This window comes from Eschrichtius robustus, chromosome 3 (genome assembly GCF_028021215.1).
Source record: "Eschrichtius robustus isolate mEscRob2 chromosome 3, mEscRob2.pri, whole genome shotgun sequence".
In the NCBI taxonomy this organism is placed as follows: domain Eukaryota; kingdom Metazoa; phylum Chordata; class Mammalia; order Artiodactyla; family Eschrichtiidae; genus Eschrichtius; species Eschrichtius robustus.
Genome location: NC_090826.1, coordinates 133,885,881 through 133,900,354, shown reverse-complemented (window position 1 = coordinate 133,900,354; position 14,474 = coordinate 133,885,881). Strand labels below are relative to the sequence as shown.

General features: G+C 46.2%; 1 protein-coding gene across 2 annotated transcripts in view; it reads left to right on the top strand.

The window, feature by feature from the left end:
* ASTN1 (astrotactin 1) overlaps positions 1-14,474 on the top strand; it is a 327,436-nt gene that overhangs the window by 299,976 nt on the left and 12,986 nt on the right. For both annotated transcript variants that reach the window (XM_068538391.1, XM_068538390.1), the window contains exons 19-21: positions 3,353-3,504; positions 4,554-4,689; positions 11,452-11,552. In XM_068538391.1, the coding sequence (XP_068394492.1) occupies positions 3,353-3,504; positions 4,554-4,689; positions 11,452-11,552 (389 nt within the window). The remainder of the gene's footprint in view (positions 1-3,352; positions 3,505-4,553; positions 4,690-11,451; positions 11,553-14,474) is intronic.

Below are 14,474 nucleotides of genomic sequence, written 5' to 3'. Positions count from 1 at the left end.
TAAAGACAGTGTGAAAAGGAAACAGTCAAGTCTGAACTTGAAGAATAGTGAAGGCTTCATAAAGGACATAGCACTTCAATTTCTCCCCAAAGGTGGAGAAAGCAGGAGAGCATGGCTAGAAGAAAAGAGGGGTAAATGTAATGTTGCAATGGAGGAAGATAGAGATCAGTAATAAGACCCAGGACAACAACACACTTACTGGGTGTCGGGCAATGTGTGGAGCAGTTAGGTACTGTTATCACCACCCCCTCTTTAATAGACAGGGAAATGGATTCAGATGGACTGAACAGTTTTTCCACAGTCATAGAGCAGGAAGCAGGGCCATAGCTAAGAGACCGTGATCTTAACCATAATAGTATAGTACACAGAGGATACAACTGAGAGATGACTTTGGGTAGAACCAGCAGGGTTTGGTGACTGGTTGACTGTGGGAGTGAGAAGGAAGGAAAAGTTGAGAATGGACTTAAGACTTATGACCTCAGTGTCTGGGAAGATGAACAGGCTACAGCTGAGAAAAGAAGCATCGCAGGATAAGCAGGTTTGAGAAGGAGGTTGGTTCCATTTGGACCTGCCTTAGAAGTATAGTGGGGCAGTCCTATAGAGATAGTCAGCGGTCATGAGGAAAGATGATCTGGAGCCCTATAACAAAGTGAACACTCGAGATAAGAAGATTGAACTCAGCCCCAAAGAAATGAGACATGGAACCACAGCTGTGAGAAAGGATGCTCCAGAACGACTGTCAACTGGGAAGAGCAGAGGGTCAGGGATGTGCATTAAGGGGCATCTGCATTTGAGGGGTGAACAGAGTACAAAGGGCTGCAAAGGTGGCTGAAAATGAACGTATCCAGTTTTCATACACTCGGAGGAAGGCTGAACAGAACTGGCTGAACTCATGTAAAGGGCAGGAACCCCTGTTAGCCTCGAATGTGGCATCTGCCTTGGGAGTGAAGCACAGAAATATTGTGTCTAATAAAGAGGGATGGTAGGACGAGCTGGAGGAGCATGGATTGGTAAGGCAAAGAGAGCCCAAAGGGAGGATTAGGACTTAGTAACTGCAGGGCTGACTAAGCGGGAGCAAGATGGCAGGAGGAAACCAGCAAGTGAGAGGCTGGTCTGTGTGCATACTGCCATCTGGTCTGTTCCATGAAAGTGTGGGTGGGCATTAAAGGGCCAGGACTGAGCAGGAAGAACATTGAGAAAGAGGAGAGCACAGTGGTACAGGGTCATTACAAGCCAATGTCTTCCTTTGTCTACAGGCCTTCTCTATGTGGGTCATTTTAGACACACCAGCCATTGGCTTCTTGCTGTTTACAGCCATGACTTAGACCTCTTAGCTCAAAAGAGAATCAAGCCCATTATTAGTAAAAGGTCTTTCTTTTGGTAGAAAGGGAACTCTAGAAGATGGTGCTTCTAGACTGATTCACCAACTAAGAAAGCTACCTTTGACACACAACACTAAAGCTACGAAATTGTTATCATCAGGTGGATGCCAGATCCAGCCATTAGTGTCCTAGGGCTGATTTCATTTCTAAATCTGCATTTACTAAATGTCATAGCAAAAGAGATCAAATTGGGCTAAATTTCCATAAACAGGAACATCTGTAAAGGACTTCACTTTTCTTGTCAACTCTAATCACTTCTTCCAGCCGCAAACCGTAATTTCTTGAATTTTTATCGGTAGTTGGATATAGAAATGCACTCTAGTTTTACACAAGCCTGTTTAAATCATACATACTCCTATTTCTCAGTAGAGGCCAGCCTTAGTCCATATTTTCATGGAATCTGAGTTCTCAGTAAGGCTTAGTTACTTACTTAAGCTTCCTAATGCTTTTTTCTTCAAAATAGTCCTCTGCATATGATTCTAATTAATGAATATCCGCACTGTTTTGGGTCTGTTCCATCTTTCATGTCATATGCAAACTATGCACTCCTTCATAGTAAGCCACTAAAGAGCATGTGGTTTGTGTTATTTTCCCACCAGTTGAATTCCTTACTGTTGCTCCCACAGCTTCCCATGATTTCTTGTTAAAGTTCTTATCACACATTATTACAATCACATGTATAATTTGTATGTTGGTCTAGTGACCACTCCATAAAAGAAGGGGCTGGAGTTGGCTTTTTCCCCAGTGCGTCTTCAGCACCGAGCACATTCTTATAAGTAGTGGGTGCTTAATAAATATTTGTTGAATTGTAATTGAACATTGCTTTGATGGGATCCATCCACAGTACCTTGCCTGGGGATCCTTGAGACCAATGACACGTCTGGTGAGCTGAGTGGAGGCTAGAGCACCAGGATTATGGGTGGTCATGAGATATGGGAGCCAAGGTTGGGAATGAATGGCAGAGACTCATGTAAGGGAGGGAGGCTGGCGTGAGATAAACAGGGAAAACTCCCTAAAGCCAGTGGTCTAGGAAGAAACGGGACAAGAAGCAAGTGAGAAACCTAACACACACACATGAAGTCAGAACAAGGCAGAGAATTGAAACCTCTTGGGTCATTAGACAATCCATGCCAATGAATGTTAATAGTGTTTATTGAGTCTCTACAAGGCATAAAGAGTTACGAGATGGCAGAGTGGTCAAAATGGACAATTTACATGACACAAGGAGACAGTGAATTGGGAAAAGCAAGGAAAGACTAGAGTCTGGAATCAGGATGTGCACAGAAACCCAAGAGTAAAGACAGAAACTGCAATCAGAACCTGAGTGTGCAGACGTAGGATGATGCCCTGAGGGGAACTTGACATGTGTCAAACTTTCTCTGGCCCGGTAAAGCCCCCTATGAGCATTACCTGCAAACTGAGCACGTGTTAGTACCCGTAGCAAGAGGGGAGGCCAGGGTTCCGCCAGCAGGGCAATCCTGTAATGTTCTCGAAGCTGAGCTGACTGTCCTTCTTAATGCAGGGCTCTCCCAGACATCACCTTTAGTGGGCCTTGGTATGAGCATTATAGGCAGATTTTCTTATTTTTCAAGAGCAAACCCGGAAATTACATTTTCAAGCCCTATAAAGCGCTACTCCAGAGGCCCTATCCACTAACCCTGTAAAATGCAGGCATTCATTCATGTTTGACTCACCTGCTTATTTATTTATTTACAAACATATGTTGAGTTCCCAATTTGTAACAGGCACTTAGGTGAACAAAATATAGACTTTAAGGATCTTCAAGAAGCTTTATTTTACAGTGAAGGAGACACACCCTCAAAGAAATCATCCTAGTGGTTGGTTAAGAAAGGTCAGAAAGAAGAGTTTACGCTATAATGATAATTGAGAAGGTGGCCAGTGGTGGTATCAGAAGACATCACAGGTCTCGGCTGGGCCCCCATTTCATGTTTCTTTCCGTCTGCACTCAGGCTCAGACTCTCCATGGTTCACGAGCCCAGCAGCACCCTCGTGGTCCTGGAGTGGGAACACTCAGAGCCTCCGATCGGGGTGCAGATTGTAGATTACCTCATCCGTCAAGAAAAGGTCACTGACAGGATGGACCACTCCAAAGTGGAGACAGGTGAGCATCTCCCACTTCACAGGCTCATCTTGATCCAGGGCGGCAAAAAGAAAAGAAAAGGAACATGTCCTGCCTCCTGGCTTTGCCCTGGGTCCCCAGTATCCCTGGGCAACGTAGGAGGAGCAGGGAGAAGCAGCAGCCATCTTTTCCATTTGAGAGTTTTTGCATAGTGAGCATCTGACAAAGGCTTGTTTTGATTTTGTTTTTGTTTAAAAAAGAGGTGTCCATTTCACTGTCTCTAGGCACACAAAGAAACAACAATACAGTACACTAGTTATCCTAGCCCACAATTAGGAAACAATTCTGTGTTAACCACTGCCGTGATTACAGAAAAAAGTTTCTTTGCTAATAACCCCCACTCCCCGCCCCGCCCAGGCAAAAGCATGTAGGAACAGATGTGCTTATTACCCCATGTCTTGTCCTAAAGCAAACCTTGCTTTTGCCAGGTACAGCTAGAAGAGAGGCGTCTTAAAGGAGTGGAAACACCCCATGAAAAATGTTTCATGCCTTAGTATTTTACTGTCTACACATAGGGAAAGGTGAACATAAATCATTCCTAAAACTGACGCATGAGTATGGGCACCACAGGGTGGTAGCATCTACAGTCTAGTGCAGGGTAAATAGCTTCTGGTGAAACTATCACAGTGGCTTGGAAACATATGCACTGCCTTCGGGCATGGAGAGCTGGCTACTGCTTCTTCCGAGGCCCTTCCCTGATGTGCACAGGTACTGCAAAGGTCTGGCAATGACCATTGACCAGAACAGCTGTATTCTGCCCAAGCCAAGAACATGTCATAAAAGAGCTCACAGATGTGCTACGTACATCTTGCCTTGGTCGTCTCAGCTAACTCTGGACAGATGGCTCCAAACTGATTAAATATGAAACAGAAAAAGACCATTCCTTCTGGGTCTCCTTTCCCTACTAGGAATTTGAGAAGACCGGGGACCGAGTGATTTTAATGTTAAGTTCTAACGGAGTCAATCCCAACCAGGCGTCGCTTGGCCATCACTGTTTCTCATGCCTTTTCCATTCCTTCCCCTCTGGGCAGAAACGGTGCTGAGCTTTGTTGATGACATCATCTCCGGAGCAAAGTCTCCTTGTGCGATGCCCTCTCAGGTCCCAGACAAGCAGCTCACCACCATCTCTCTGATCATACGATGCCTGGAACCTGACACCATCTACATGTGAGTGACAGACACCTGTCTAGTTATTCCTTACCCTGAATGCCTCCAGGCTTTTAGCTGGTTCCTTTTGGCTACTTGAGTTCCTTTAGAGACTTTGAAAAATATGAGTGTCTCAAGCCTTGTCTCAGTCAGCATTATAGAGAACCTTCTCGGTACTGGAGGGGGAGGATCAAGAAAGATAGTATAGTCCCATCCTAGTTTGCAACAGAAGGAAAACATATAAACAACTAACATTAACATCAGGCAGACTGAAATTAAAGCTAGATGTAAAAGAGCAAGGAACCTGTTGTAGAAAAGAAAGAAGTGATTCTTTCTAACTAGAGAGGATGTCATCTGAATTAGGTTGTGTAGAATTTCAGTAGGAAGCGTAACGTTGGAAAAGGCACACCGGGCAGAGGAAACAACAAGGGCAAAGGCAAAGAGGCATGCTATGGTGAGCGGCGAGTAGACAACAGGGTAGAAGCAGATAGTGAATAAAGGGGGTAGAAGAAAGTGAGCTCGGGAAAATAGAGTGAATGCTGTTAAGTCAGAGGAGATGATTAATTTTGTTTTGGAGGAAAGGAGTAGAATACCAAGAATTCTGCTCTAGTGGCATTGAAATAGATAGTTTATAGAGGTGAGAGATGGTCTTCCTTCAAAGAAAGTACAGCGAGCTCCAAGTATTATGGCACTTGGAACAGCTCTATTCTTTCTGGTAGCTCTTCCCCGTTTCCCTTGGTGCTCTGGGAACAACAGTAAAGTATTTGCGAAGCAGACATAAAAGACACCAAGAGAGGAGAGATAGTGATGGAATCTAAGTCATGACGGGAAAATTGCGGTGGGGCGAAGGCAGAATTCATAGTGATGTAGTTCTGGGACTCTTTGACCCCATCAGTATGAAAAACATTTAACAGTTTACAGATGAGGTCACGGGAACAGAGTCAAGGTTTCTGGAATAAATCATTTCCATTTCCATAGTGGAAGAGTTCAAAGATGAAAAGCACTAGAAATGTGAGTGGCATGGATTGCAAGATGAACTTAGATGCTCAGGCTGAATATCTTCAGTACAGGAAGGAGATGTAACCAAGGGGCCAGGCTGATGAAAGTAAAACACATAAAGACAAGTGGTATTCTGGAGGGGTTGGAAAATATAGAGAGACGTAAATGATAATAGTAGGACAAAGGAAAGTCTACTTAGGATTCTCATCAGCTGGCCTGAGATTTGGGCAGCCTGGCCCTTCATTAGTGGGGGGAACAGGTAAAAGGAACAAAGATTTGGGAACATGGAACACCTAACCCGCTGTAAATGCCTCAAACTCAGTGAAACTGGAATTACCATTTATAATGAGGGCTCAATAATTCCTGTCACTAAGTAACAAATGTTAATTAGGAATTTCAAAGTTCCTACGAGCTCGAGGCTGGCGTGGTTGTCCGTTAGGAGTGCCAGCCCTTACCCACTCTGGGACCCTCCTCATGTGGGCCTTGGTCTGGCTACATTTCACAAAGACCCGAGGCCGATGGCTTCTCCCACTCTGCTATCCTAGGTGAGCTTCTAGTGTCTCCCTCTTAAGTCTTGTAAAACACAAACGTTCTGTCAAGATTGATTGCTGAAGAAATTAAGAGACAGTGCACTGGGCAGAGGGAAAAAAACAGCCAATTTCCACTAGGTGGCGCTGCAGATCATGTGCAGAGAGCATGCCGGCGGGCCTGGGAGAGACGTTCCTCCCTGCAGAGCCATCGAGTGGACCAGAGCTTCAGTCCCTGGTGCAAGGACAGGAGCCCTGCATTAAGAGTTGAGAACACATGGGCCCCAAACCTGATTTTGTTTCTAACCACTAAGTGATTAAGCAGAACACTGAACGTTTCTGCAACTAAGTTTTCTTATCCGTAATATGGAGGAAGGCAGCCTTCATTTACGGAGGGCTCACTACGTGTAGGTGCTTCTGGGAACCCCCACCCCCGACCCTGTGAGATTAGGGTTATTGTTCCCATTTTATAGATGAGGAAACTGAGGTTCAGCAACACTGAGTAACTTCCTCAGAATCACACAGCTTGTTGTCTGGGTGTGGCGGGTGGTTAAGAATTGAATCAAGGTTTGCATTCTCTTATGTGCGTCTCACTCCCCAACCAGTCCAGGCTACTGGAAAGATCAAGCATGATCTTATAACTCACGTGCAAGCATAGGGCTGGCTCTTCATCTGGGGTCCACGGAGGCAGAATGGCCTTTCAGTATAGATGGCTTACTTTGTCATCCTATGCACTTTAATGCATTGGAAAAGCATTATTCTGAGAAGGGTCGACTGTACAAAAACAGTTAAGAATCCCTGGTTAAAAGAGATTTTTTTTTTTTTTTTTTGATAAATTCAGGATTTATTTCAAATTCAAGTTGCAGAATACAAAATCAACATACAAAAATCGGTTACATTCTATAAACTAATAATAAACTATCTGAAAAGAAAATTATGAATATAACCCATTAGCAATAGCACCAAAAAGAATAAAATACCCAGGGAACAAACCCAACTAAGGAGGCAAAAGATGTGTATGCTGAAAACTACAAATATATATATTTTTTAACATCTTTATTGGAGTATAATTGCTTTACAATGGTGTGTTAGTTTCTGCCTTATAACAAAGTGAATCAGTTATACATATACATATGTTCCCATATCTCTTCCCTCTTGCGTCTCCCTCCCACTCTCCCTATCCCACCCCTCTAAGTGGTCACAAAGCACCGAGCTGATCTCCCTGTGCTATGCGGCTGCTTCCCACTAGCCATCTATTTTACGTTTGGTAGTGTATATATGTCCATGCCACTCTCTCACTTTGTCACCGCTTACCCTTCCCCCTCCCCATATCCTCAAGTCCATTCTCTAGGAGGTCTGTGTCTTTAAAGTGTGTCTGGTACTATATCTTCATTTTACAGATGAGGAAACTGAGGCCAGAGCTGGGAGGTGACTCCCCGGCCTTGTAGCCTACCACACCCCACCACAGCGTGTGCTCACAGCAGAGCCGCTGCCTTAGGGAGCATGAGACAATGAACAGATCATTCAGAAAAAGGGAGTGGATTCGTAGCCATCCGTAGAAACCACCACACCTGGAGGGGGCAAGTGTGAAAGTCGCAGACCGAGACAGTCAGCCCCTGGCAGGAGGCCCAAGGATGCTCCATGCACTTCAAGTTTCAGTCTTTAAAACATCAGCCCTGGAGCCAGAGCAGGGCTGCGTTGGTTCACACACACACACACACGCACGCACGCACGCACACACACGATATACATGTCGTCACACAGGCTCTAACAACAGGCTGAACAGTCCCAGCAGCCAGGCAGAGGTGGAAAGGGCCCGGGAGCTTTGGACGAGACAGTGAATGTACTTACACATTATCCCTCCGGACTGGGAGCAGGGCTTGTCTCTTCTGTCCAGTAATTCCGGCTATAATCCTCTTACTATCCTACGAGTGTCCAGTGGCGGAAAAGATGCTGCTGACTATAAACGGAGGACCTTCCTGGAATAACTGCACACGACATTGCCACATGAAACGTGTAGAGTGTTCCCCAGGCTGGCTTCAATAGTAAAAATAATCTGGCTACTCCTCAGGGTCCCTCCAGGACCGAGGGAGCCGGGAGCCGGGACCGCTGAGGATGGGTTTTTAGGTCAGGCATCCTCTCTACTTAGATGGATGTGGGAAGACTTTTGTTTCCTAATAAAGGTAAGGGCTTTGCTATTAAAAATGGTAAGGGCTTAGGACCCTAAATTTTTATACTAATTGCCCCGTGAGAATAATGAGAATTAATTACATCACACACAATTTCATCCCAGCCCAAGATCCAGTAGAGTTAGTGGGAACTCACAGCAGGACGGAGCACAAAGCAAACTCGGAGGAGTGGGACAGCGGGAAGGGGTGAGGATGAACTCCACCCCAGGCGCTGAGAGAGAGCGCCCATCTGGCAGCCACTTTGGTATCTGAAGCTTAGGACATGTCTCACCACGGTCCAGGGAAATTGCTAGAAGTTAAAGGTTCAAGGTTAAGTAAGGGTGTGCTGCAAAAGGTGGCTGGAACCCACCGTAGACAGTCTAGGGCAGGTGACCCCTAAGCCTGTAAATATCCAGGCAGACAGCGTCATGTAGCCCATGGGCTACATGTAAGCCCATGTAGCAAGATGCCAGCCCTGACCTGGAGTCCCAGGGCAATGCTCGGGGCCCTGGGAGGCGGACGGGAAAAGATGAAGCAGGGCCATCTTACAGAGGACATGACAGCAGGCAGTCTGGATCTCAGGGCGGGGGCTCAGGAGTGTGGGCTCAGACACACAGTTGGGGAGGGACCGGTGAAGGAAGAGAGCACAGAGGTGAGAACCGGGGCCCAGGGCCTGGCTCACACTAGCAGCCCTGTGACTTTGCCAGTGCCTGGGCATCAAACAGGGCTTCCTATCTCCTGACTCTGACGAGAAGGGACAGCCAGAAGTGAGGTCAGGGCAGAGTCTGCAACAAAGATCAAGCGACCCACCTCTGAGCAGGGAGACGGACTTCCTACACGTCAGGGGCCCTGTCGTCAGGATCTCCAGTGAGAGAGATTCCTGCTCCATGAAGGGCACATGAGGGTGAGGGGGAATTCACCCATCTGGGAACCCCTTATCATGAGATGCAGGTCTGCAGTCTGCCCTGGGTACCTCGGGGCCCATCTCTGAGAAGCAGCTCAAGGTGGTCTGGAGCAGAAGGGCAGAGGAGGGAGTTGAGACCTGGCCTGAGACCGGGTTGTGGGATACGACTGGGAAATGGAGCAGGTGCCAGACAGGGTAGAGCGGATATGCTGGCTTCAGGTTTGGTGGCCTCAGTCACAGTTCTAGAAATAGTAGCAAATAGTAGCAAAAGGCTGATCAGGTGTGTATATGGGGGGTGGGGAATGATGAAAAATTCCAGGGGCTGCCATTGCTAGGGATCCAGGCAGCCCAGTGTGTGAGGCTGGATGCAAAGGGCTCACTCAGACCTAGGAGGGGAGGGATGGTGACGGGGGAGAAGCCAGTCCCTGGATTTCGGATGAGGGTGGGAGAGGGGTTTAGTACTAGGTAAGGTGGTAGATCTGAACTGAGTAGCAAGACAAGAAGCAGAGGACTGTAGAACGGACAGAGACACCTTGTGCAGATAAGATGAGAAAGCCAAGCACCTGGTCCTTGTCTGACTGACAGCAAGGAGGCTGGGCAGTCCCGCGGGAGCACACGGGCAGGTCTGCACCCAGCTGGGCCAGTGGGATGTGATTCCAGCATGAGACTGGAGAAGGCAGAGGGAGGGAAAACAACACATCAGGACACACAGGTTCTTAACACTGACCGTTTCCTGGGCTTCTCTGTGGGGAGGCAGTCCTAGATGCAAGGCTGTCTTTTCTCTGCTGAGAGAAACTTATATTTCCTGGCAGAATCATTAGGCAATTTCCATTTCTTTTCTACCTCATCGGTTCAGCTGTCTGAGGCTCATTTACCTTAACATGTACCTGGACCCTCTGTCTCGGGGCATCTTTCTTCTTTTCACCTCTCTTCCTCCCTGTAGCTCTGCCAAGAGGAAAGAAAATCCAGACTTGCCAATAAATGGAACCTCCCATGGCGACACAGCAACAGAGAAATAGACAAGAAAGGCAGCATTAATGATTTGCTTTAGACTCACTAGATTAGTTGTTAGAGGTCCCGGGCACCGACACCAGAGGTTATCTTTATGCGTATATTCAAATTCCTCTCTGAGTAGCAGAACCTGGTGTTGCTCTTTCCTCTCCATCCAATTCCATCACCCAAGGGGGAAATTTTACATTCAGCCTTTGATGGCCGGGTCTTCATCCTCTTCCTGATGTGTGTATGTATATGTATGTGTGTGTGTGTGTGTGTTGAAGGGTGGAGGGGGCTCTTAGAACCACATCTTCTCGTTGCCAGGGGTAGCATAAGGTTTCCACTCTGGACTCCTGGTCCATGGCGGGTAGCATCTAAGTGGGTCAGAAGGAGCTGCATGCAGGAAATAGAACCCCTAGTCACAGGCAAGTCAGGACCCCCCAGCTCTGGCGTTTTCACTTCTGACTTAAAGAGGAAAATTGTCCTCAGTGCTCGGCATAAAAGCCTCAACTGGGTACAAGATGGACAGAACAGAATTAATATAATTTATGCAACATCATTGAGCTCCAGGTACTGCGCTAGGTCTTCCCGTGCTTTATTATCTCATTTCATCATCGCAATGACCTACAAGCAGTTTTATCATCAGCTCCATTTCACAGAATCGGGAAAATAAAGCTCAGAGGAGTTAACTACAACTCCACATGGCAGGGAGTGGAGGCTTCAGACCCACTTCAGACCATCTGTTTCCACAGATACACGCTCTTTCCCTCAGCTTGGTGGTTGTCAGAATGTAACTGGCATCAGAATCACCTGGAAGGCTTGTCCTAGCACAGATTTTTGTCCCCACCCCTAGAGTTTCTGATTCAGTAGGTCTGGCATGGGGCATGAGAATGTTCATTACTCTCAACTTCCCCGGTGGCGCTGCTGGTCTGGGGACCCCACTTTGAGAACCACTGCTCTATGCCGTGACGCTCGCCATGAGGTAATATCCTCAAGACAGCAAATGACAGCCCAAGACCTACCAGGAAGCAGCAAGAGGCTCTAGACTGCATACTTTATGACCTGGTGATGGCAGTAAGTGCCTGGCAGGGTGGCGAGAGCAGCCAGGGGCAAACCCGCCCATCCGGTAAGGCTTGGCTGTCAGCTGGACCGCAGGTTCTCTCTGTTAATGCTACCCTCCCCTCCCTGCCAGGTTCACCCTGTGGGGAGTGGACAACACAGGACGACGCTCCAGGCCAAGTGACGTGATCGTGAAGACCCCTTGCCCAGTGGTGGATGATGTCAAAGCCCAAGGTAAGAGACGCTGAGGCCAGCAGAGTCTGCAGAGGGTTGCTCCAGGGACCTCCCCTCGCCATGGGGAAAGGGGGAGCAAGAGAGTCAAACAGAACAACCTGGAGTTCAGCAGGGAAGGGGGGGAGTTCAAGGCTCAGGACCGGAGCATCTCCTTTCCAGGAATTCCTCAACCTCTGCCTCCGGCGGAAATCTGCATTGCATCCCGTTATTACACATAGTCTGTAAGTCAGAGAGCCAGTAGGAGATACTGGTGAAAGCCCCAGACACACATGGCGATACACCAGGTGCTTAGGTACGTGGTACAAGGTGCTTTAGTACCTGTGACCTCTGCCCTCAGGATGCTGATCGGATAACTTACTCTCTTCGTATTTTTTGGTACACATCTGAAAGATTATTTTGAATTACAGCATAGGAAGCCTACAGATTTAGAATTAATTGCTATATCCCTCCCTCCCTACCAAAGAGGTGTCATTCTATATTTTAGAGTTGTTATGGACCAGTTCTTTGGTAAAGAATTGTCCCTCTTCAGTGCACCAGAATGAGCCCCTGTCAATTAGGAAGAGTTTGTTTTCAGTCAACATCATTACACGAATAGCACACTTCTCGCTGCTTCTTCTCCTCATGAAGCTCCCTGGAGGTCTTGATATCGTCACTTGCTCTAAGGCTTATTACATCCCCTCCACAACCAGAATTTAACTCTCTTGGGCACCACTTCTGTGGGGCTCTGGCACCAGTTAAAGTGATCTGATCAACTAGTAATTTCTATTAACAGTTGGACTGCTAATGGACCGACAGCATACGCACATTAACAGAGATGGTGACTGATGCTAGAAGTTTAGGTTGTGCAAGTTTCAATAAGAGAAATGCTGTTGCCAAGCTGGCGTGTGGTACACCTCAAATCACCTTAACTGTGGCTCCTGACTCCAGCTGTATGAAGTTGGCTATGAGTTGACACAATCCCACAGTGTTCAAAGGGTGATGCAAAGTCACAGTGGGTAGAGAGACCTAGACCTACTTTAATTAAAATCACTGATGCTGTAGCACTTTACACCTTCTGAAAGGACTTTCATTTATTGCCTCATTTAACATGCATGGCATGTTAAAGGCACTGTTATTTTCAACACAGAAATGTGATCATATTAACGCCTCGTCTTACAACTCTTTAATGGATTGCTATTCCTCTTGTGATGAAGATCAAAATATGTAACAGGCATATTAGGACTTAAATGGAGGGGCCCTTGCCCACTTCACCAGCCTCTTCTTGCCCACACTCCCCATCAATCTCTGTATTTCCTGAAGCCTCACTGCCTTTCTCAGTTCCTCCAACACACCATTTCCATTTCCAACAAGGAGCCTTTGCACATGTTAGTCTCACTACCTCAAATACTCTCCAGTTCCACCCCTTTCACTGATTAACTCCTCTCGGCCTGCAGAGCTCAGAGCAAGTGTCCTTCCTCAGTAGGGAAGGGGTCCAGGGCCACTGCTAGATGCCCTCATAGTACCGTGTTTCTTTCCTTCAGAACATTTATCTCAGTTTGTTATTATAATGCTTTGTTCAATATCTATTTACCTCATTAGACAGTGAGTTCCATGAGAGCAGAGTTTTGGTCCCTGTTTGCCTATGATTATGTCCCTAATACTTAGAAAGGAGCATGGTGACTGACTCGTTCCAGGAAACTTAGACTCTGGAGTCAGACCACCCAGGGTCAAATTTCTGCTCTACCACCTAACTACTTGACCTTGAGCAGGTTACTTCACCTTGTGCCTCAGTTTACTACTCTGTAAAATGGGGTGGGGGAAAATGGTACCCTAGATAATAAGTTTCTAGTGAGAGTTAAATTAGTGAATTTATGTAAAGTGTTTTTAAGTGCCTGTCCAGTAGTAAGTATTCAGTAAATATTAAGGAGTATACCTTGTGAGATTGTGTCCCTCATGGTCAACCTCATACAACTGGAGTCAGGAGCCATGAACAAGATGATTTTCAGGCTACTAGCACATCAGCTTAGACACAATATCTCTCTTATTGAAACTTACCCAGCCTAAACTTCCAACATCAGTCAATGTCTCTGTTAAGATCATTAACCACGCATAGAGTTTGTTCTCAAGTAGGAACTCAATAAATATTTATTTATTTATGTATTTATGTATTTATTTATTTTTATTGGAGGATAATTGCTTTACAATGTTGTGTTAGTTTCTGCTGTACAGCAAAGTGAATCAGTTATACGTATACATATATCCCCTCCCTCTTGGACCTCCCACCCCCCTAATCCCACCCATCTAGGTCATCACAGAGCACCAAGCTGAGCTTCCTGTGCATTATAGCAGGTTCCCACTATCTATCTATTTCATGCATGGTAGTGTATGTATGTCAATCCTAATCTCCCAATTTGTCCCACCCTCCCCTTCCCCGCCATGTCCACATGTCCATTCTCTGTGTCTGTGTCTCTATTCCTGCCCTGCAAATAGGTTCACCTGTACCATTTTTCTAGATTCCACATATATGCGTTACTATATGATATATTTTTTTCTCTTTCTGACTTACTTCACTCTGTATGACAGACTCTAGGTCCATCTACATCTCTACAAATGACCCTACTTCATTCCTTTTTATGGCTAAGTAATATTCCATTGTATATATATGTACCACATCTTCTTTATCCATTCATCTGTTGTTGGAGATTATGTTGTTTTCATGTCCTGGCTATTGTAAATAGTGCTGCAGTGAACATTGGGATACATGTGTCCTTTTGAATTATGGTTTTCTCAGGGTATATGCCCAGTAGTGTTATTGCTGGGTCATATGGTAGTTCTATTTTTAGTTTTTTAAGGAACCGCCATACTGTTTTCCATAGTGACTGTATCAATTTACATTCCCATCAACAGTGTATGAGGGTTCCCTTTTCTCCACACCCTCTCCAG